The 22,309-nt window shown below is 50.4% G+C and overlaps 1 protein-coding gene across 3 annotated transcripts in view; it reads right to left on the bottom strand.

Moving 5' to 3' along the window:
* Positions 1 to 895: 895 nt before the first annotated feature.
* The window catches only part of COL5A1 (collagen type V alpha 1 chain), a 135,505-nt gene continuing 114,091 nt past the window's right edge, over positions 896 to 22,309 (bottom strand). Inside the window, exons 45-67 of one of the 3 annotated variants that reach the window (XR_010723502.1) lie at positions 22,049 to 22,102; positions 21,764 to 21,871; positions 21,596 to 21,649; positions 21,398 to 21,505; positions 21,180 to 21,233; positions 20,676 to 20,783; positions 19,647 to 19,700; positions 19,456 to 19,509; positions 18,801 to 18,854; positions 18,298 to 18,351; positions 17,228 to 17,335; positions 16,809 to 16,862; positions 16,658 to 16,711; positions 16,075 to 16,182; positions 15,584 to 15,637; positions 14,986 to 15,021; positions 14,169 to 14,222; positions 13,241 to 13,499; positions 12,828 to 12,940; positions 10,962 to 11,030; positions 6,610 to 6,843; positions 3,138 to 3,984; positions 896 to 979 (exon numbers count right to left, since the gene is read on the bottom strand). Coding sequence is in view for 2 of the 3 variants with exons in the window: in XM_066201041.1 (XP_066057138.1) it covers positions 3,838 to 3,984; positions 6,610 to 6,843; positions 10,962 to 11,030; positions 12,828 to 12,940; positions 13,241 to 13,499; positions 14,169 to 14,222; positions 14,986 to 15,021; positions 15,584 to 15,637; positions 16,075 to 16,182; positions 16,658 to 16,711; positions 16,809 to 16,862; positions 17,228 to 17,335; positions 18,298 to 18,351; positions 18,801 to 18,854; positions 19,456 to 19,509; positions 19,647 to 19,700; positions 20,676 to 20,783; positions 21,180 to 21,233; positions 21,398 to 21,505; positions 21,596 to 21,649; positions 21,764 to 21,871; positions 22,049 to 22,102 (1,992 nt within the window). In the remaining variant the exon portion in view is untranslated. Of the gene's footprint in view, positions 980 to 1,300; positions 3,985 to 6,609; positions 6,844 to 10,836; positions 10,906 to 10,961; positions 11,031 to 12,827; positions 12,941 to 13,240; positions 13,500 to 14,168; positions 14,223 to 14,985; positions 15,022 to 15,583; positions 15,638 to 16,074; positions 16,183 to 16,657; positions 16,712 to 16,808; positions 16,863 to 17,227; positions 17,336 to 18,297; positions 18,352 to 18,800; positions 18,855 to 19,455; positions 19,510 to 19,646; positions 19,701 to 20,675; positions 20,784 to 21,179; positions 21,234 to 21,397; positions 21,506 to 21,595; positions 21,650 to 21,763; positions 21,872 to 22,048; positions 22,103 to 22,309 lie in introns of those variants that run through there. The other 2 variants (XM_066201041.1, XM_066201042.1) reach the window with 2 other exon arrangements.

Raw genomic sequence — 22,309 nt, 5'->3', positions numbered from 1 at the left:
TAAATGACTAAAGAGTAAAGGGTTTCAGGTGCAGGTTGGATGGGTTTGGAGCACCCTGTGGGATGTGTCCCTGCCCACGGAACTGCCTGATCTTTAATTCCCATCCCAACCCAACCCAAGCGGTGACTTTGGCCCCTTCTCTGGACACCTCTTGGCAAAGGACGAACGTCACCAAAGGCCTCCTGCAGCCAAAGAGTGAAGGGCAGAGACTTTTGGGACACGGAGCTCGGCTTGGTCACCGCAGAGCCTCGTGCAGGCCTGGGCTTGAGGCCTCTGACCCACCTGCAGCGCTCCAAATGTCACCTCCTGGAGCTCCAGCATCTCCTGGGGCTGCAGCACCAACCGGAGGCCAACCAGAAGCCCCTGAGGACCAGAAAGACACGGGTCTGGTGGCATCACCTGGTGCAGCTTCCCACAGCGAATCCCAGAGGATCCTGGAGTGAAACCTGCAGGAGAGGAGAAGGAGGAGGAGGAGGAGGAGGAGGAGGAGGAGGAGAAGATGAGCAAAATGACCCCTGTGGTTTTTGTCCAAGAACGGGGATTTGGGGGTTGAGGAGCTCACCAAGAAGCTGGAATTTTTATTTTCCCCTGATTTTGTCTCAGGATGAGAAGATCAGCAAGATTTAAAACTCCTCTGGTGACATTTCTGCCGCTCTGGAGAAGGTGAAGAGCTGGTGGCCACACAATCTTCTCCTCCCCATCCCAGCCACCGAAACCGGGTTGGATTTCTGCACTGGGATTTCTCACTGAGAAAAGAAAACAACACAAAAACAAACCAAGAAAAGATTCCAGGCCTGGAATTTCTCCCCGTGATGGGTTTGGATTGGTGTTTTACAGTTTTTCTTTACCTTTAAACATTTCCACTGCTCCTCTGACGAACTTTCCAGGCTCCACAGGGCAGGGGGGTCCTGGGGAAATCCCGCTGCAATCAACTCCAAGAAGAGATTCACATCACGGGGGTTTAGGTGGAAACAGTAAACTTGATTTATTGAAAAAAAAAAATCTATTACATTTATTCCTTTATTACACAGGTTTAAAATATTTAAAAATAGCTCTTATGGGCATTACACTTAAATTTTATGACATGTTTATTGGACTTTGAAGAAATGTACAATATGGCATTTGACACTATATTTTAAAAAGGGCCTTTATGTACTAAAAGTTGTTTGTTGGGTTTTTTTTCTCTTTTTTTTTTTTCCATAGGTTTTATTTTTTTTTTCTTATCAACATTTGTTCAAGTCAATATATATTAAGGGGGGAGGAGGGAAATAAAATTACACAAAAAAAGAAGGTCTGCAAATACAAGTAGTAATTTTATTGCAATATACCGTAGCTAAGTGGTCTGGGGGGGAAATCGGAACAGTTTGGAGCTCAGTACAATTACAACACTGCGGAATTCAACAGAGGAAAACTTTTTAATTATTCTTCTTTTTTTTCTTCTTCTTCTTTTTCGAGCGGAGAAATCAAAGGGGAAAAAAAAAAAAAAAGCTCCCCTTGATGAGAAAAATTGAGAAAATTGAGAACAAAAAAATCCCATGACCTGGGCAGACACACAGGCGTGGACAAATATCAGGATATGGCTTTGCTGGGATGTGCAACCTTTCCTGCCCCTCCCGCTGGTGCCGAAGCTGAATTCCTTCTTTAGCATCCTAAATTCCTTTTTCCTGCTCTGCTGCCGGAGTCTGCAGTTTTTAGGGTAGCACCTTTCGGGGTTTTTTGGGGGTTTTTTATTGCCTTAAGTGAGGCGAGAGCAGAGGAGAAGAAGGGAGAGGGATGGACACGGCTCCTCCAGGCCTCCAAAAGCACCGCTGGCATTGCTGCTCCCTCCCTCCCTGGGATGCTGCTGCTCTCAATTTGGGCAGGAGGGGGGAAAAGACACCAGACAGAGGCTTTTTTCACAGTAAACGGGATGTCTTTTCCTTCGTGGTGGGAAATCTCCCTTGAGCTGAACGCTCCAGGCCAAAGAATATTATTAATAATAATAATAATAATAATTACAAAAAAACAAAACCCCACCCTGCAGCAATTATTTTCCAGCTGAGAGGCCTGAAGAAGGAAAAAACGGGCAAGGAGGAAAAAGAAGTGGTAAAAGAAGAGGGTTGTCAGCACTTTGTGAGCCGTGGTAGGAATTTAAAAAAAAAAAAAGTGGGAAGAGCAGGAGAATTGCAAATTCCCGGGATTGCTGGGCGGGCAGCACCCCCACCGCTTCAGGACACCCAACATCTACATAAATTAGCACCACAAACGTTCAGCCACTGAGGACAACCTGCTCTGCTTCCCACCGGGAAAAGGCATGGAGATCCTTCGGGAAAACCAAAAAAATTCAGAATAAAAAATATAATAAAAAAAAAATCAAAGAACATTTAATGCTTTTTTTTTTTTCCTACATGGGCCCATCGAAGGAAGGAGAGGAGCAGGATTTGGACAGGAGAGATAAGAAGGTGCCATGCATTTATCAGCAGCCAAAAATCTGCCTGAAAGTGCCTAAAAAAGCCGAGTGGGAGATTGGCCAGTGGCAGGGTATCCCCAGTGTTGTGTTAACGTTATCAGATAGCACCACAGAGATATGTAAAAATAACTACAAAAAGCACCTTTTTTTTTTTTCTTCTTTTTTTTTTTTTTTTTAATCTTGATATTCAGAGAGGACAAATGGATTTACCCCTGCCACTGGAATCTGCCACTGGGAATGGATTCAGGTTTAATTCTTATCGTTTTAAAGGAATGCTGAAAGAAAAAAAAAGAGAAGAATTAATTTAAAATAAGAGCGTTAAGCAAGTGGATGAAAAGGCAGAGACTGAGCGCAAATCCTGCTTTTAGATGAGGGGATTTGTAGGAAAATTGCTTAAAAAAGAGGCTTCGATTTGCTGATTTGGAAAGGAACCATTCCAAAAGGCATCTCTGCCTCAGGGGGCTGGTTTGCTCCTCAACCTGGGGGTAATTCCAAGATCTCCACATCCCGGTTTGGGGCTGGGAAGAGGCAGAGGTGGGGACAGGAGTCTTCATTCCCAGCAGGAAGCTGGGCTGGGATGGGGTGGCTTTAATACAGACAAGGTCGCTGGCATGGTTGGAAGGCGGAAAACGTTTCCAATAAAACACAACACAAATATTTACTCACAGACATACAAAAATAGAAGCACCTTTTAAGACAACGGTAAAAAAAGAGATGCCCGGTGTTTGACCTTGGAGTCAGCACTTTGGAAAACTCGGAATGAGGCGAACTCAGTGGAGGAAACATGGGAAAACTCTGGAATTGGCCGTGGCATCTCCTGGCTGGAGCTGATCCAAACCTCGTGGAAGGCAACAAAACCTCTTTGAGGAGCTTCAGATCCAGGACTGCTGGGACTTCAACATCGAGCAGGACACGAGGAATTTCAAGTTTTTTCCATTTTTTTTTTTTCCCCTTAGGAAAAAACAAAGGCCTCCTGGTGAGGAGAAGAAGAGGAGGAGGAGGAAGGAGGAGTTTGCTGGAGGTGGGCTCAGCTCGGTGGCAGCAGCGGTGGCAGCAGGGACAGGGCCAGGTCTCCGTGTGTGGCTGTCGGTCATGAGATTCCAAATCCATCCTGGGAATGGCTGAGAGGGAGGCACAGAGGGGCCGGGGCCAAACCAGGGACACAACAAAATAGGTGGGGAGGAGGGGGGAAAAAAACAACAAAAAATAATAACCCATCGCTGTCCAGTTTCAGACCGTGCACGTGACGAGGAATTCTTTTTTTTCTCCTTTTTTTTCTCTTTTTTCTCTTTTTTTGTTTTTAATTAAACGGCGCAATGAGGTTACGAGGTTGCTCATTTGGAGACTAGGTTCAGGTGGCTCTTTTTTTTTTTTTTTTTTTTTTTTTTTTAGCCCAGGAAGCAAGCTGGTCCCACCTCGAAACCAAATTTCTGTGCCGCTTCTCCGAAGTCATTGAACATGATGTCGACTATGGGGACCTGCTCCACTTTGGGCGTGTTGATTTCCAGGATGGTTTTCTGGTAGCCCTTCCTTGCCTGGAATGGAGGGAAAGAGGAGCTCTGAGGATGCTTCCAATATAGGCTGGATATCAGGAAAATCTTTTCACAGAAATAGATATATTTTTAAAAATAAATAAATATATTTTAAGTGTTATTTATTTATTTGTTATTTAATTTTTTAAAGAAATAAATATCTTTTTTACAGAAAGGGCAATGAAGCATTGGAATGTCAGCCTGGGGAAGGTGGTGGAGTCACCATCTCTGGATGTGTTTAAGAAAAGGCTGGATGTGGCACTTGGTGGTTTACTTGAGGTTACGGTTTGGGTTGGGCGTGATGATCTTGGAGGTCTCTTCCAACCTAATGATTCTGATTCTGGTCACCACTCTGCTGGGAATATGGGGTTGGTTTTTCCTGGGAATTTTTGGGCTCAAATCGGAGTCTCCACCACCCAAACAAAATTTATTTGCATGTTTAACACATGTGCCCTCAGGTGACCACCCGAAAAAACCCTTGGGAGATGCCCAGACCTTGGAGCAGAAGCAGATCGTGACACTCTAACTCTGCTCCAGCACATTTCCAAGCTGGAATGAGAGCCTGGAAAAACTGTGGCTGTGTGAAGGGTTGTTCTCCCTCCCGCAGGACACGCCTGGCTTGTTGAGCAAATGGGAGCGATTTAATTCGAATACATTAGTGAAAAGATCGCATTTAAAGTCTGATGGAATTCACAAGGTGCTGCTGTCCTTTTTATCATGCCTGGTGGCCGCGGAGCTCTTCCCAAAATATAAATAATTATCAGAGGAGCAGAAGTGGCCCCCGGGGGCGTACAAAGCTGCACAAACAAGAGAATTTATGGAGCAGCTTTGGGCTCTACCTTTCCCTGTGATTTTTTTTTTTTTTTTTTTTTTTTGGTGGCTCGGAAGAACAGGCTGGAGCATAGCAATGAGAAAAGGGCTGGGAGTTCAGGAAAAAACATATTCAAATTATGGGAAGAACATCAGGGTTCATCTCCACAGGGTAGGGCTCAATCCTGGAATCACTAAGGGTGGAAAAGACCTTTAGGATCATCAAGTTCAACCATCAACACTCACTTCCCAATAGAGAAGTAAAAGCACCTCTAAACTCCTGGTGGAGTTCTCTAAATCCCTAAGAGCCTTTTGATGGGTCTAAGAGTCAGACCAAAATCATCTTTAATGTAGAGAATCTACTGTAAACCCCAAACTCCTTCAGGTGAATAGATAAATCTCAAATATCCTGCCTGCGCTCTGGACAGCGCAGTCACCAGGGCAGCAGATTAATCCAATTTATCAGCCCCAAAAGGTTTTCAGGAGGTTAACCCACTTTAAAAGGTGCAACACGTGGTCCTCCAGCAGCCCTGAGATTCAGGAGGGGAAGGGAGGAGAAGCCCCTTTCCCCCAAGGATGTTATATCGGCAGGAGACACGAAAAACTTGAGGATAAACTTCTCCTGAGCGTTTCCAGAAGTGGGCTGGATGCCCTTTCCCTCTCCAGGATTGTGTTAAAAGCTCCAATCTGATTTTTCCTCATTTCTCCATTAGTGAAAAAAAAAAAATCTGTTTGTGCCAGCACAGATTTCAATCTCAAATAACATGAGGGGCTTTTATCTGTCAAACATCTCAATCTTTCTGTCCCGTGGGCTCCAAGTGCTGCAGTTCCAGAGGGTGGGAATTATGCATGTTTTTACACCAGCACGCTGGGGCTCAAAATAAATGCAAGCAGCACCTGCTTTGCCAAATTTTTATCTCCCGAGGGCAGAAATTTCTGAGTTTAAACCCAAATCAAGCATCCAAAAGGAGTTAGAAGAAAATGGAGGATGTGAGGCACCTTGGGAAATCGTGCACTCCATGAGCGGCACAGCCCAGAGCCTTCCCGGGGCTGCAAGAATAAAAATTCCAACCAATTCCTTCCTGCTTGACCTCCAAGAATTTCTGGAAGCAGCCAAAAAGATTCTTACCAAACCCTGCAAATTTCCTGCCTGGCTGGGCGCCATCGCTCGCCTCGCCCCGTGTGAGGAGCTGGGCGAGAGCAAAAGCACGGGGAGACCTTTAAAAGCGTTTTTTAGGCAGATAAATTGGACTAATCAGGTTAATTTGGCAGGTTAATTTGACTCCTGGAGGTGCTGCAGTTCGCCCTGACTCCGAATCCCACGGAATGGTTTATTTCCGACTCAGGGAAGAGCAAGTTGGTGTTAAGGAAAAACCCGGGAATTTGGGGGTGATCTGCTCTGGGGAAGACAGAGCTGGCCAAGCAGGGGAGGGGACAGAGGACACTGCTCCTGAGCTGGGGGCTCTGAGGGACACCAGCGTCACCACAGACGCTGCTCTGCTCACCCAGGGACTTTTCGTTCTCCTGCTGGACAGGGTGAGGATGTGAGCAAAACCATGAAATCTAATGAGGGGAGGGAAAAAAAAAAAGGCCAAAGGGATTTCAGCCCTGGTGGCAAGAGGGTGGAAATTTGAGGATACGTCTCAAGTTTAAGCCAATATTGAGTGTATTTCTCCAGGGTGTCCCTAAAGTGTCCCCAGGGTGTCCCCAGCGTGTCCTGAAGGTGACCCTAAGGTGTCTTCAAGGTGTCCCCAAGGTGACCCTAAGGTGTCCCCAGGGTGTCCCCGGGGTGTCCCCGAGGCCAGGGCGCCCACGTACCGCGCAGCCGTCGAGGGCAGCTCGGATGTAGGGATTGTTGTCGTAGGACATCTCCTCGTCGTTGGAGCCCAGGAAGCGCATGGCCTTGTCGTAGCTGTTGGTGGTGGCATCGTGCCAGGCCACCGACTGGTAGCAGTTGTAGGTGATGTTCTGGCGGGCGGAGGCGCTCAGCAGACGCAGGAAGGTCATCTGCACCACCCCGATGGGGTTCCCGTCAGAGTCCACGTAGGAGAGCTGGGGAAGGGACAACACTGGGCGGTGAGGGACAGGGAGACACAGCCAGGGGCTCTGAGGGACACCAGTGTCACCAGTGTCACTGCTCCTGGGGGCTCTGAGGGACACCAGTGTCATCAGTGTCACTGCTCCTGGGAGACCTGAGGGACACCAGTGTCACCAGTGTCACTGCTCCTGATCTGGGGGCTCTGAGGGACACCAGTGTCACCACAGACACTGCTCCTGGGGGCTCTGAGGGACACCAGTGTCACCAGTGTCACTGCTCCTGGGAGACCTGAGGGACTCCAGTGTCACCTGCTCCTGTGCTGGGGGCTCTGAGGGACACCAGTGTCACCAGTGTCACTGCTCCTGGGGGCTCTGAGGGACACCAGTGTCACCAGTGTCACCTGCTCCTGATCTGGGGGCTCTGAGGGACACCAGTGTCACCACAGACACTGCTCCTGGGGGCTCTGAGGGACACCAGTGTCACCAGTGTCACTGCTCCTGGGGGCTCTGAAGGACACCAGTGTCACCAGTGTCACTGCTCCTGGGGGCTCTGAGGGACACCAGTGTCACCAGTGTCACTGCTCCTGGGGGCTCTGAAGGACACCAGTGTCACCAGACACTGCTCTGCTCGCCCAGGAACTTTTTGTTCTCCTGTTGGACGGGGTGAGGGTGTGAGAAAAAAACAAATAAATCTAATGAGGGCAGGGAAAATGTGCAGGTGGGCCCTTGGGGGATTCAGGACTTCGTGGGACTTTCCTGGCCCACAAAACGAGTTTTTTGCAGGTAAGAACTGACTGCGCTTGAGGTGACATCTCCAAACTACTGCCCTGGATGGACCGAGGGGTTTCTTTAGAAACAACCAGGAAAAAAACCACAGGCACCCAACCAGCGTGGATTTCCTCCAGGTACCACGAACCCCCGAGCTGTGGTGCAGGCTGCAAACAGTAGAAGAGATTTTCATAACCACAATAAAAAACCACTGAATTCAAAGAGACAAATCCAAATAAACGAAGATACCAACCGGTTGTCAGGATGCTGCTGCACTGTCCTCCTGCGAGTTAAATGTGACTGACCAGGAGAGAGCCAGGCATGCCAGGAGGAGCCACCAGAAAACCACCAGCACGTGGAAGGAAGGGGACAAACTTGTCACACCCCCAGTGTGGCACTGCCGACCTGCAGGACCTTCTCTTATTTGGTTTTATTTCTAACCAGTGCTCGCTTGGCAGCCTGGCCGCCTTTTAAGGGGTCTTTTGTTGGTTTTTTTGTTATTTTTTTGGTTTTTTAGTTTATGAATTATTTTGTGGATGGGAATTACGGTATTTTGAGTTGTTTTGTATTGTTGAAGTGGTAATTGGTATTTGTTGTTTTTTGTTTTTTGGTTTTTTTTTTCCCTGTGCAGTTTTTGTGAAGCCCCGTCCCAGTTTTGCAACTGGAGCCGCCGGGAGCTGGTTTTGTGCACAACGTTGGCTCGGTTTTGTGAAAATTGAATCCTTTCCTCTTTTCTCTGCGCTGGCAGGTGCCATAGGGCTGGGATGGGATAATGGGATGGGAGAGCTGGCAGGCCTCTTTAGAGCTGTTGGGAATTGTGTGTAACACACACAGGAGGGAAGCAGAGGTAAACATCTGCAAGCCTCTCATCCCTCTACACACAGCTCAGCTGCATCCTGAGGAGAGGTAAAGGATTGGCTCCAAGTGCTCTGTGATTAATGATAGTGTGGGAGCACCAAACCCAGCTGGTCTGGTTGTATTTCATATTTACTGCAGCCCCCTTACTTCAGGTGTGTCCAGAAGAGAGGCAGCATCTGCCCAGCTGTGCCATCCCAGGATTTATATGGAGCCCCTGGCAGCACTGGAAGTCTTCCCCTCACCTTTGGGCTTCCCCAAGGGTTCAGCCCCCCAACACTCCAGGACCTTCTCCACGGAGTGACAGGAGCAGAGTCGCAGCCAGAGGGGAAAACTCAAACTCCTTTTGATTCTGCCCATCCACACACAAATTTCAGCTGATTTTGGATCCACCAGGCAAATGTCTCCTCAACTTACCAATCTCACGGTTTCAGGTAGTGACTGAGGCAAAAATCAGAGCTAATCTTCAAATAAATTAATTCAACTTTTGTGTGTTTGACTGTTTTGTGGTTTGCTTAGGTAGGTCTTCCACATGCTGGTGGCTTTTTTTTTTTTTTTTTATTTTTCCAAATAGAAAAAGCAGAACAGGGAAAAAAATAAAAAGAGCAAGAAAACGATAACACAAAAAGATGAAACAAAGAGCTTCAAGTAGCACCAGAAATGGTTTTTTTTTTATCTAAAAAAGAATAAGCCCTAAGCTCTAGGCTGGCAACTGAGCCTCTAAGAGAGCTGGGAAAAGAGAGAAGCAGGGGAGATGGAAAGTGGAGGTTCTCGGGACATTAACTGATGAAGTGCTCTGTAATTAAGCTGGGAGTAGCTGCCCTCCGAGGAGCCACGGGGCTGGAGCCTTGGCTTTGCAGCCTGATTTGATGGTGCAGAGCAGCCCCAGAAGCCGTGTCCTCCTCGAGGGCAGGACCAGAGCAAAATGTGTTTTAGTGGCGATGGAACGCGGCCAAATGTGGGAAACAACGCAGGGGCTCGGGTTGTTTGCCCTTTAAGGTGGAAGTTGGGGCACTGCAGGAAAAAAAATAAACCCTTGCCCTGGGGAGGGGACAACAGCAGAGCAACTCCTGGCCCTGGGCAGCTTGGCTTTATCCATGGGATATTTGCCTGCCCCCTAATTCTCCTGGTTTGACTGAGCTCGTTGCTAATTCTACAGGAACTGATGCACCAGGGGGACTTTCCTGTGGCTCAGGACACAGATCTGACATCTCTGCCCAGGGCTGGCTCTGTGGGAATGATCTCCCCACAATGGGCTTGTCCTGTTACAGGACAAGAAACCAGAGCTTCTCCTGGTTTGTGCCTCGCTGATATCAAACATTGTTTGACCTTAAATCAGCTCTTCCCCCGTGAGAAGAAAGAAAGAAATCCTTAATTGTGACCCAGTCAAATTCCTTTCCACTAGGCTGGGCTGAAAATCTTCCCTGAAATAAAAGACTTTGGTTCTGCCAAGCTCTGGGTCAGCATGGGAGTCCCCAGTGTGGATCATCTCCACATGGGAAACAAAACCCATCCTCTGGGGCAAAGCTGTCCTGGAGAGGCCAGAGCTGAGCAGCTCCATCCCCTGGGGACAGCAGGGCATTCCCTGGGCTGGAGCAGCATTCCAGCGATCCCTCAGCTCCTGGGGTAAGGCTGCACTGCTGGGGGACACCCAAAACGGGGACACCCAAAATAGGGACTGATGAGGAGACAGCAACAGCTCTCCCTGTGGGATGCAGAATTCCCTGTGGGATGGAGCACTCCCTGTGGGATGGAGCACTCTCTGTGGGATGGAGCTCTCCCTGTGGGATGGAGCTCTCCCTGTGGGATGGAGCACTCCCTGTGGGATGCAGCACTCCCTGTGGGATGCAGAATTCCCTGTGGGATGCAGCATTCCCTGTGGGATGGAGCACTCCCTGTGGGATGCAGCACTCCCTGTGGGATGCAGAATTCCCTGTGGGATGGAGCTCTCCCTGTGGGATGCAGCACTCCCTGTGGGATGCAGAATTCCCTGTGGGATGCAGCATTCCCTGTGGGATGGAGCACTCCCTGTGGGATGGAGCACTCCCTGCGGGATGCAGCACTCCCTGTGGGATGCAGCAGTCCCTGTGGGATGCAGCACTCCCTGTGGGATGCAGAATTCCCTGCAGGGCTGTGTGAAGACAAAGCTGCCCCGGGGTCCCCCAGGACAGCCCCGTGTCCCCTCCTCACCCCGGGCACAGCCCAGCTCCCGCATTCCCAGGCTGGACCAGCCCCTCCAGGGGCTTTGGGGCCTGTCTCAGCATTCCACCTTAAACAACTCCAGGTGCCTGGGAGGGAGGGTTAGTCGGGCATGCAGAGGGCAGCAGCGTGGCCATACCAAAGCAGGTGACAAGCTCCGATTCAGGGCCAGGGTTAGCCACTTACCAAGGACCCCCGCTTGTATTGACTATACCATGTGGAAGGCTGCTCTTTGGGCCAACGAGCCATTTTACTCTGTAAAATATGACAGGGGGTTAAAGGAAAACTGCCAGCACCAGGAGGCCTCTTACCAGTTTACCCCGCTTGAATTCACTGAACCACGAGCCTGGGTTTTCCTTGGGCCAGGAAGTAATTCTAGCCTAGTTTGTGGGAGGCAAGGAGGGAAAGAGAGAAAGAAAAAAAAAAATCAAAATTAAAAAGGTGACTTTCATTCCAGAGTCTGCATGTCTTATTGAAACTGTCCAACTTGCTTTACATTTTATTATTTTTTTTAATCTTTACACATCAATAATGAGAGCAGAAGGTGGCTCTGAAGCTGAGGAGATGCAGTGGTGCTGCTCTGGCACCAGCCTCCTTTGCTGAGGCCTCTCCTTCCTGGGAATTTGGGATGCAAATCCAGCAGTGGCAGGAAAATTAAAAGGAAAGACAGAGAGGGGAAAAAGGAAGCATGGATGGGGAAAAGGTGCACTGATCCCCGTGTGGAGGGCAGTGCTGGTGCTGGAGGAGCCTGGTGCCTCCCTAACGCCAAATCCAGGTGCTGTGGGGCTGGGAAAGGCAAAGGATGTGATTAAGGGGAAGCCTCTGCCTGCCTTGCTGTGTTTGAGGTGCTGGACGCACGGGATGGAGCTCCACAGTGATACAGGACGAGGAATCAGCCACCAGGGCATCCTTAAGGCAGCCCCAGCTCCGCAGCTGAAGCAGCTTTTTAGAGTCAGAGCACAGGGAAGGAGCTTGGCCGCTCCCTCAGCCTCCCACAGCCCCCTCGTGTGTGCTGGAAACGTCTCCAAAAACAACAGCCCAGCTGCAGGTGCCCGGGGGTTGTCACCCTTCCCTCTGCAGAGCAAACCCCGGTGTTTGTGCTGGGGCAGGGATGAGCTGAGAGCAGCCAGGGCTGAAACTCCACAAACCCACACTCAGCCACCACCCAGGGCTCCCTCTGGGTGGGAGAAGCTTTTCCTTATGGATCCCAGCACGGAATTTGTGCTTGAGGAGTTCTGCAGCTCCACAGAGCCCCTCACTGAAGCAGCACAGCAGGAGCTCCAACCCCCTGCCAGATCACGGCCAGACTGTGCCTATGGAGCTGTCGGGTTTTGAGGAAAAACACAGCACAGTGATGCAAAAGAAGAGGAAATCCATCTCCTCTCTAAAGAGCCCCAGGAAAAACGCAGGGAGGATTGATGTGGCGTGTGATTTGTCCTGTGCTGACACACATTTCTGGTGGATGAAATGCAGCAGGGGAAGGGCTCAGCTTTGTCACAGCTGGAGCTCGACTGTGACACTGGCACAGCTCCCTCCCCCCAGGGCTGAATTGTCGTGTTTCTGCTTGGCCAGTGCCACAGCTGGTCCCCAGGCAGAGGGAAGAGCAGCTCTGGAAAAACAGAGTGCAGGGATACAGGACGAAAAATGATGGGGATGGCTGAGCTGAGAGCATCATTACACAAATAACTTCATCAGCCTTGTGCAGGGAGAGCTCTGAGCCTGCCTGCAATCATTCAGGATCGTTTTACCCACAAGGAGCAGCAGGAAAAATGACAGGAGGTAAACATTTATCTGCTCTGCCTGGAGACACAGGCAGGGGAGGGGGATCAGTGCTGCTTGGGCATGCAGGCAGCGGAGCAGGGCTGCGGGAGGGAAGGAGTTAAACAGAGCTCCCAATTCCTGCACCAACACACACATCCCTGCCTTGGACAGTAAAGTTCATCAAATTAAGGTTTTAGCATTTGTTATGCCTGGGAAAACCATCAGAGATTTTCTCTTTGTCAGCATATCCCGTGTTATTTTGGAAGGTAATGTAGTGTAACAAAAGGAACATTCCAGATCTTTGATCCTTCCTTGGTGCTGTTCAACCCTTCTGAAATCGGTTGTCTATGGATATTCATACCAGGAAACTACCTATCACCAGGATGGAGGGGAAAGCAAAGGTGGCGTGGACTTACTCCTTCAGATTTCTTATCAGGGAAGATGCAGGTCTCTCCACCAGCTGTGAAATTACAGTAAACTTTGAAAGAGTCCCTGGAGCACCCTTGGTTGGGATCAACCCAGTATTCACCTGGATGAGGGGAGAGAAGGGAAGAAGGGATCAGGTGAGAGGGCCCTTCCTCACCTGGGACGTGCCACCTCTCCTGGGTTATTATTTATATAGTTTTTTATGTAGTTTTAAAAACTGGCCACGTTCTGGTGCCAGCTGGAAAAGATTTTTCATCCCATATCCCCATTTTTAGAACAGACTGGAAGGGCTGTCCAATGACATCCAGACCAGCTCTACAAATTCCTCCTCTTCCAACCCTCACTGGGTTGGAAGCTGGAAAACCCCCAGAATTCCCTAAATTCCCTCTATCCCGGCACACACCATCTGGGAAATCGGGGTGGCACAGCTGCAGGTCCTTGCAGGTGCGTGCTGGGTTGTGCTGAGTGCCCAAGGGATGCTTCATCTGCTCGATTTCCAGTTTCAGGGAGTTGAGGGAGCCGAAGATCTCCTCCATGCCGTCGGCGTAGTCCATGTAGTTGTCGGCGTTGCCGTCATCCAGCAGCTGGCTGGCATCAATATTCCTCCTGGTCCTCTTGGCAGCCTGGATGGGCAGGGGCTGGATGACTTCTCCTGGAGGACCCTGATTTTTTAGGGAAAAAAAAAAGGCAAAAAAACCCCCCAGAACTTCTTATTCCATTGGGAAAAGGAGAGAGATGAGAGCAGCAATATCCTAAAATACACATTGGACGTGGAAAACACCTCTGGATGGAGCTGATAAAACCTCTGGCTTCAACATTTTCCACCTCCCCTCATCCTCCTCCACCTCCACTCGTCCTCCTCCACCTTCCCTTGTCCTCCTCCACCTCCCCTCGTCCTCCTCCACCTCCCCTCGTCCTCCTCCACCTCCCCTCGTCCTCCTCCACCTCCACTCGTCCTCCTCCACCTTCCCTTGTCCTCCTCCACCTTCCCTTGTCCTCCTCCACCTCCCCTCATCCTCCTCCACCTCCCCTCATCCTCTTCCCATTAATAAAGCAGCAACATCCCAAAACACACGTTGGACGTGGAAAACACCTGTGGATGGTGCTGATAAAACCTCTGGCTTCAACATTTTCCACCTCCCCTCGTCCTCTCCCCCATTAATAACTCCTCCCTTCCCACTCTGTTTTCACCCCCAGTGTCTCCAGGAGATTCCAACCCGTTGCCAGGATTGCCGAGGAAATCTTTGCCTGGAGGTTTTTGTGCTCCCCAAATCCCAGTGCCCAGGAAGTCTGAACCTCGTTTCATGCTTCACCTTCTGGGTTCTACTTACGGGAGGTCCTGGGGGTCCAGGAAGACCTGATTCGCCCTTTGGACCTGTGGGACCCTGGGTGGAAAAACAAGGGAAAATCAGGAGTCACTCAGGAGAATTCACCTGGTACTCTTATCACGCCCCAAACACTTTTAACCGTGCCTGAAACTTCATTTTGGTCCCTTCAGGCACACAAGAGGAGTGTCTCCCTGTACCCACATCCCAAGAAATTTGGTATTTTTGGTTATTTTTGGAGTTTAGGCAAAAGAAAAGATCAAACACCTGGAGCTGCAGTCAGATTTTTCTTATGTTTCCAACGGAATGCATGAAGCGCATAAAATCTTTAACTCTCCGAACCAACCCAACCGTTTTGCAAGTCAAATAAAAATCTTCAAATTAATAAAACATCGAATTCTGGATGGCAAAAAAGACACCTAAGAAGTTGCCCAAATTTTTTTTTTTAGCTGCCTGCACAGCAGGTCTGCACCACCAAGCTGCAGCCTCATTTCTCACCGAGTTCTTCACTTTCCAGCTTCCCACCTCCCGTTTTTCCCAGGCTATTTTTAAGCCCCTGCACTCTCCAGCAGCAGCTTTTCTCCTCAGGACTAAGCACTGGATTGCTCCTTGTGAGCTCTGCTGCTCTGCTCTTCAGGGAAGTGCAGTGGTGGCTCAGAAACCTCCCCCAGTTATCACTGCTGAGCTTAGGCAGCCTGGAAAGGCAGAGTTCCCTAAGTCCTCGCTGCTAATTGCGTTAATTTTACTGATGAGGGAAGTGCCAGCACGTGCTACACTCAATAAAAACCCCTCAGCTCCTTCCTTTAGCTGTGTCCATACTCACTGAGGAGCCTTTAGCACCTTTGGGACCAGGTGGACCCTGTGGAGAGACAAATACAGAAAGGAGTCACTTCATTTCCAAGCAGAGAACTCAGGGATTTTATTTTTTTTTTTCAATTTACTCCCTTTCTATTTTTATTTTCCCCATCCACTTGAGCTGGGTGTTGCTTTTATTTGCCAACAGACAAAAAAGCTTTTGTGGCAGAGCTCCACGCTCCTGCCCCAGTGGGGACTGGGAAAACTGCTGGGTGATTCCTGGGATGTGGGGTTGATCCCAGCTCCGTGCTCAGGACACTCAGCTGGGTGCAGCACGAGGCTCCAAAAAAGTGACAAAAAATCAGTAAAAAAGGGCAAGAAACCCCCGTGGGATTGTGGATATTCCAAAAGAAATGGGGACGGCAACAGGGTGGGACGATTTCCCTGTGCCCACCTCCCAACTTCACTTCCAGCACGCCTGGAACTCATCCAAGTGTTTTTGAAAAACCCAAAACCATCGTGACCAACATCCTCCTTACAGCCAGGGCTGTGCTTGGAGCACCCAAGTGGCTCCTGAGGGCCTGAGCAGCTCCCAGGGAATTCCAAGGTCATTGACTGTCACCTACCGGTAATCCTGGGGGCCCGGGAGGTCCGATGGGTCCAGAGGGACCTGTGATACCCTAAAAGAGAAAAATAATAAGGATTTGCAGTTCTGGCCTAAAAATTACACATCCAACCCCTGCTCTGAGGTGAGCACCCAGTTTTGGGGGATTCCAGTCCAATCTGGAGCTTGACCGCATTTTTAGAGCATGTGCAAGGATGCTCCAATCTCATTTAGGCTCACCCTTTTAAAAACCAGCCCTTTGGATGAATATTTAATGGCACCATTCCTCCAAGTCTATTCAACTCTTTCATATGACCCTGGAGAATCTGCTTCCCGCTAAAACGGGTCATTTTGGAGCAGATCCATATGTCACACGTAGAACAAACCGCATTAACGCAGAAAATATCCCTCACAAGCTGCCAAGGACCTCCTTGCCCATCTCTGCTGAGCTGCAGCTCCTCGAGGGTGCAGTGCTCCACAGCACATTCCAGGAAGGTTTTATGGGATATTTACCTGCTCTCCTTTGGGTCCTGCTGAGCCCTGGGGGCCTGGGAGACCTCTGTCACCCTTTTCTCCCTGCTCTCCTGGCGGCCCAATTAGTCCAATTAAACCTGGGTGACCCTGGGGGAAAACAGCAGCTGTTAATTAGGATTTCTGACTGGAGAGAGCAAAGGCATTTCTCTAGATCCAACCCCAAACGTCTGAGCGAGGTGAGAGGAGTTTGTAGCAACCCCTGACACGGGGAAGTGGCAGAGTGGAGCGGAACAGGAGATTTTTACAGCAGAAAATGCTAAAAATACAGAAAGAACCTCTGCACTGGAGCAGCTGCTCATTCCCTGGGGTTATATAAATAGATGCAGATGACAGAAATGTTTATGGGGTGGAGAATCACCCCTAAAATGGGCTCGGCACCTCCACACTCACCCACAGCTCAGCCCCTCGGGGCACAGAGTGCTCCAGCTCTCCCCTGAAGCTGTCACTGGGGCTGGTGACACTCCCCAGCCTTGTCCTGCCAGCTCCTGTCCCCTCTGCAGTGCCCTCTGTCCCCCCGCGGCCCAGCAGGGACCAGGCAATGGGACCCTGGCTGGATTCTCACCTTCTCCCCTTTAGGACCAGAGTCTCCTTTCAGACCAGGCAAACCCGGAGGGCCCTTTGGGACACAGAGGGAAAACAAAAGACGGAATGAATTCATGTCATACTCGTTCATCCCCTTCAAAAACCCCCGGGACTGGATGCTCTGGACATACCATTGGGCCTGGAGGACCATCTGGGCCAGGAGATCCCGGGAGACCTTGTTCACCCTGTAAAAAAAAAGTGCAATTCCCTCATTCCCAGCAACAGTAGTGCTCCCAGCTGGGAATATTCCGGTTCTTCACCTGTGCCAGGGAACGTTTGTCCTGGCTTTTCACAGATGGCAGAAGGATTTATGTTCCTTCCACGCTCAAATCTCTGCTGGAAAAGGGACTTTGTGGGTCAAGGAGAAGTGGCTGAAGACCCAAGACTCAAATGAAACGTGTGGGGGGTGACATTCCCATTACTCCCATGAGTTATGTTTTATCCGCTGTCAGGCATTCCAGCACGGACAGAACACTGGGAAAAGGCATCAATTTCCAAGCAGGTGGGACACAGAAACAAAGCTGAGCTTCCTCCAACTGGGGATACTCACGACTGGACCAGGAATCCCACGAAGGCCATCGGGGCCAGGCTTCCCTGGAGCACCTTGGGGACCGATGGGCCCAGTCTTCCCAGGAGGTCCTTCCAACCCAGCTTCCCCCTGGATGAAGAGGGAGGGTGTTGAGTTTGTGTTGGCACAAACAGATGGTTTTGTGAGATGGTGCCAGGATGTCACAGGGTGGGCGCAAAGCAACAAAACTTTCTACTCCTCGATTTTCCTGCTGCTCCCTCCACCTCAGGCACTCTCCAAACTCCTTCAGCTTCCAAGCCTTGCCTGAATTCCAGCAGGAACCACCCTTTGGCTCTGAGCTCTGCTGGGCTCAGGGATACCCATCCATGCATGCATCCTCCCTGCCCTGCACTGCCATGACTGGGATCTGTAATCTCCAATCCCATCTCCATTCCCCCATCCAAACAATCCCAGCCCGGGGTTCTGTAATTTCCAATCCCATCTCCATTTCCCAGCACTCCCACCCAAACAATCCCAGCCCGGGATCTGTAATTTCCAATCCCATCTCCATTTCCCAGCACTCCCACCCAAACAATCCCGGCCGGGGCTCTGTAATTTCCAATCCCATCTCCATTTCCCCAGCACTCCCACCCAAACAATCCCGGCCGGGGCTCTGTAATTTCCAATCCCATCTCCATTTCCCAGCACTCCCACCCAAACAATCCCAGCCCGGGGATCTGTAATTTCCAATCCCATCTCCATTTCCCCAGCGCTCCCACCCAAACAATCCCGGCCCATTAACGCCGTGTTTGCCCTGGGAAAGGACACGGGGCTGTGCACACCCCCATTATTTACAACACATCCAACTGCCAAATATAGCACTTTGGTTGTTTCAAAGGAAGGAAAACATCTCCCGTGACCTTACCGAGCCCTAATTATCTCCACAGAGCTTGTTAAGGGCTGAAACATAAGCTCAGCTTTGAGGCCAGTGGCCCCAAATTCAGGCTAATTTGTTGTAACACGCAGCAAAATCAACTCCCTGCCTTGGCAGACCGAGATTCCTCTTGGAATATCAAGGACAGAGCGCAAGTGAAATCCCATTCAGCTCTTACCTTGGCTCCTTTCTCTCCTTGCCTTCCTTCGGGACCAGCTGGACCAGGAGGGCCCTAAAGAAAGCCCAGAATGGATGGAAAACACAATCAGATCCCGCTGATCTGCAATGCTCCGTTGGAATTAGCAAAGCGATGCTCCAGCCCCAGGGAAGGAGGCAAAATGGAGACAAATATCCCTGAAAAGCTTTTTAAATTAGCTCCTTGCTAAATGAATCCCTGGGTTCTGCCGGCAAGGCAGGAAGAGCAGGAGTACCTCATCCTTGGATTTTCTTTGGGCTGTTAACATCTTAAATAAAAAACAACCCAAAAATCCATGGGATTTGCCTGGCAGCTTCCCATCAATTTCCAACGGCTGGTAGATGGTGCATCAGTTTAATTTTTTTAATTACCACTTATTTTACGCAGCATTTACACAACGTTTACCGTGGGCTTTGTAACAACAGGAGTTTTAAGCAGTTAATAGGAAATGCACTTGGGAAAATCTTCCTGAGCGACCAACTCACCCTTTTCCCAGGGGGTCCGGAGGGGCCTGGCTCTCCCGTGGGCCCAGGGGAACCCTGCGGGGAGACAAGGGAGGGGAACAAGCCATGAGTGCCCCACGGGGTGTGGGGAAGAGCAGCCAGACCTGACCCAGCCTCCTGAGCTTGTGCCAGGAGAGCACCCAGCCACCACCTCCTCGGGCTGCAGGTGGGATCCTGCTTCAGCCCTTCCCACCTCGGAATGCCAGAGGGCTGGGAAAAGCTGGAATCAGAGCCTTGGATGCTGTTTTCCCAGGAGATAATTTGGGTTTTCAGGGTGGAGTGCTAAGTGTGGATGGGGAATGGATGGGGGGATGGAGGGAGAGATCCATGGATGGATTCATGGATGGATTCACAGATCCATGGATTGATGGATGGATTCATGGATCCATGGAGGGATGGATGGAGGGATGAGGGATGGATGGATGGATGGATGAGGGATGGATGGATCCATGAAGAGATCCATGGAGGGATGGATGGATGGATGGGTCCATGGAAGGATGGCACAGCAAGGAATGAGATCCTCAATGTGCAATTCCCACTGGGAAATCCTGGTGGGAATGAGAGCCTTGGTGTCCCTGGAGCTGACACAGAGCTGTGGGCACTGCGGGGAACAGCTCTCATCTCCCCAGGTACTCACAGTCTGTCCAGGTTCACCATCGTCACCTTTGTCACCGGGGGGACCATCTTGACCCTAAAAAGGGGGGAAAAGGAACCAGGAGGTGTTTGTAGGGTGTGAATGAAGCTGAGCCAGGGGAGCTGCTGGGAATGAGCAGCACAGTTGAGTTTCACCTCACCAGGAGGAGGAAGCTCAGTGAGACCAACACTTACAGCAGGGCCAGGCTCTCCAGGAGGACCAGGGTCACCAGGAAAACCAACTGGACCCTGCAGAGAGAGAAGAATATCCCCAAGTCAGAGATGCTGCACCTGTGACAACATAGGAAGCCACCCTATGGAGTAAAACCCCAATTTCTACAGTCACAACCCATCTTTGCAGCTGCAGAGTTTCCACCCTGTCCCAGCCCAGGATCTGCATCCCGACTGCCCCAGCTCCAAAGGCAACGCTGGGACTTCCATCCCACTTTTTCAGAAATCCTCCGAGCTGGGTGACAGCAGAATCCCCCCAGCTCCGGGGATGTGCAGATCGGAAGGTTCTGCTTTCCCAAACGTGTGACATTTTGCACAGGAGGAGCCTCTCAGAGCGTTTAATGACTGAAACACTTCACCAATTCTTCCCCATACAATGTCTGTCGGGTGCTTCACATGATTCCAGGAGCAGCCTGCAGCCCATCACGGAGATCCGAAATCCCATCTGTTAGGAGGGATGACTAAACTCCCCTGCCTCCTCTGCTTCTTTGTGCCATCTTGCCTTATCATAAATTTCAGGCATCAGAGGAGCCTGTGAGATAAAACCTGAACCATTGTGCCCCGGTAAAATCAGCAGAGCTCCACTGGCTTCAGCAGAGCTGTAGAAATTAGCAGCAGCAGGGAACTGGGTGTGCAGGTACAGCTCCCAAATCCAATAAATCTCCTTGGATCCTGTTTCGGAAGCTCTGCTCTGGTGCAGAAGGCCTTGGAAAGCCATGAACACAAAGTGACCCTACTGCAGCTCCTCTCCGTGGGGTGAGATCCCTGACAGCCTGCACAAAGCTCTGGTAATTCCAGTATTTCTGGGAAATACGGTACAGAGAGACCTTTCCCCCATCAGCAGCCTAAAGAAGGGGGCTGAGATCATGGATCACCAGAGGAGCAATTCCATGGTTAGGAAACTATTTAAAATTCCCATCGATATCTCTGGGAACATCTTTCCATGCAGAAATCTCTGCTGGCAAGGCAAGGCAAGGCTGAGGGGGTACTTACAGGGCTGCCTTTGGGGCCATCATCACCTGGTGGGCCTTTGGGGCCAGGTGGACCCGCAGCACCAGAGGGACCTGCTTCTCCCTTTTCACCTCTTTCACCTTTAGGGCCCTGTAAAGGAAAAAAACCCTTTTATTATCCAGGGAAAAAAAAAAAAAAACAAACCCAAAACAACAAACCACAAAAACCCTAGCGATGTTTAATTATCCTTTAATCAATTCCAAGCAAGAAGCTCTATTTGTGTCTCCAAACACAGGGACATGATTTAACAGCCCCTTCCCACGAGGGCTGAGTGGTGCTCGTGGTGCTCAGCCGTGGGCAGCCCAGATTTGGTGACTAAACGTGATCCTATAAATACCCGGGAACGTGGCAATGTGTCATCGATACCCAAATCCAGGCCAGGGCTGACTCAGCCCCTGCTGTCCCATCCTCATCCTCATCCTCATCCTCATCCTCATCCTCATCCTCATCCTCACCTCATCCAGGCCTCTCCCAGGGGACACTTACCGGCAGGCCAACCTCTCCAGGGAGACCAGGCTCACCAGATTCCCCAGGTTCACCCTGCACAGGGGAAAAAAAAACAAAAAAAAAAAACAAACAAAAAAAAAAGAGGATGGAGATATTCATATTTCTGCAGGGGGACGAGTTTTCTGCTGGCACAGCAAAGCCCCAGCACGAGTGCTGCAGCAAACTCCTGCTTCAGGCTGGTGGTCAGGGTGCTTTACCTTCTCTCCAACTGCACCAGGATTCCCAATTCCTCCAGGAGGACCCTGTGGACCATCTGCTCCTGGTGGCCCAGATGGACCTCTGGGTCCTGGTGGGCCTGGTGGGCCCTGAGGGAAAAGGAGGACAGATTTCAGATGGGTTTCTCAGAGCAATGCCAGGGAGGGGAAAAAAAAAAAAGAAATGTGGAAGGCCCTTACCATCTGCCCAACGTCACCTGTCTCTCCCTTCTCCCCAGGTGGTCCAGGCAGGCCCTGTGGAGGTTGAATTTTAGGAATTTTATTGAATTTGATCAAGAAGGATGAGTTTGAGCCGTGAACATCTCAGCTCTCATCACCCTAAACCTTTCCTGGATGCTGCAAATTTACCTGCAAGCCCACGGGGCCGGGGGGGCCGGGGAAACCTCGGGGTCCTTCGTCACCTTTCTGCCCAAAGAGGCCTTGCTGTCCTCGGGGCCCGGGCTCTCCATCTGCTCCCTGGAAAGGAAAGCGTCTGAACACCCCCAGTCTGTGTGGGGTCACACCAACCCCATCCCACCACACCCTGCCGGGGTTGGGCAGCAGCAGTGCCGGGCAGGAATCGTGGCAGTGATTCCCAGGAGGTTTTTTTTGGGAATAAAAAAGGGATTTTTGCTACTAGGGGGTGATACTCACAGCTGGGCCAGGCTGACCAATTGGACCCTGGGGACCAGTGGGGCCTGGGGGACCCTGTCACCAAAAAAAAAATAAAAAGAAATGTCAGTGTTAGGAGCAGAGTGACAAATTCAGCTGGAGAAGGTGAATTCCTTCCAGACAATCTCCATTAAAACTGCATTAATTCCCAAAAAAGAGATGGAGAACAGGGTGAGGTGTCCCTGGACACCCCAGCATTCCTCAGCCCTGGTGCCAGTGGAGAGCAGACACACCCAAACACAT

Source organism: Chamaea fasciata, unplaced genomic scaffold (assembly GCF_029207755.1).
Source record: "Chamaea fasciata isolate MVZ Bird 193981 ecotype frontalis unplaced genomic scaffold, bChaFas1.0.hap1 SCAF_20, whole genome shotgun sequence".
In the NCBI taxonomy this organism is placed as follows: domain Eukaryota; kingdom Metazoa; phylum Chordata; class Aves; order Passeriformes; family Sylviidae; genus Chamaea; species Chamaea fasciata.
The sequence above is the reverse complement of the archived record's forward strand: the minus strand, read 5'-3'. Positions and strand labels throughout refer to the sequence as shown.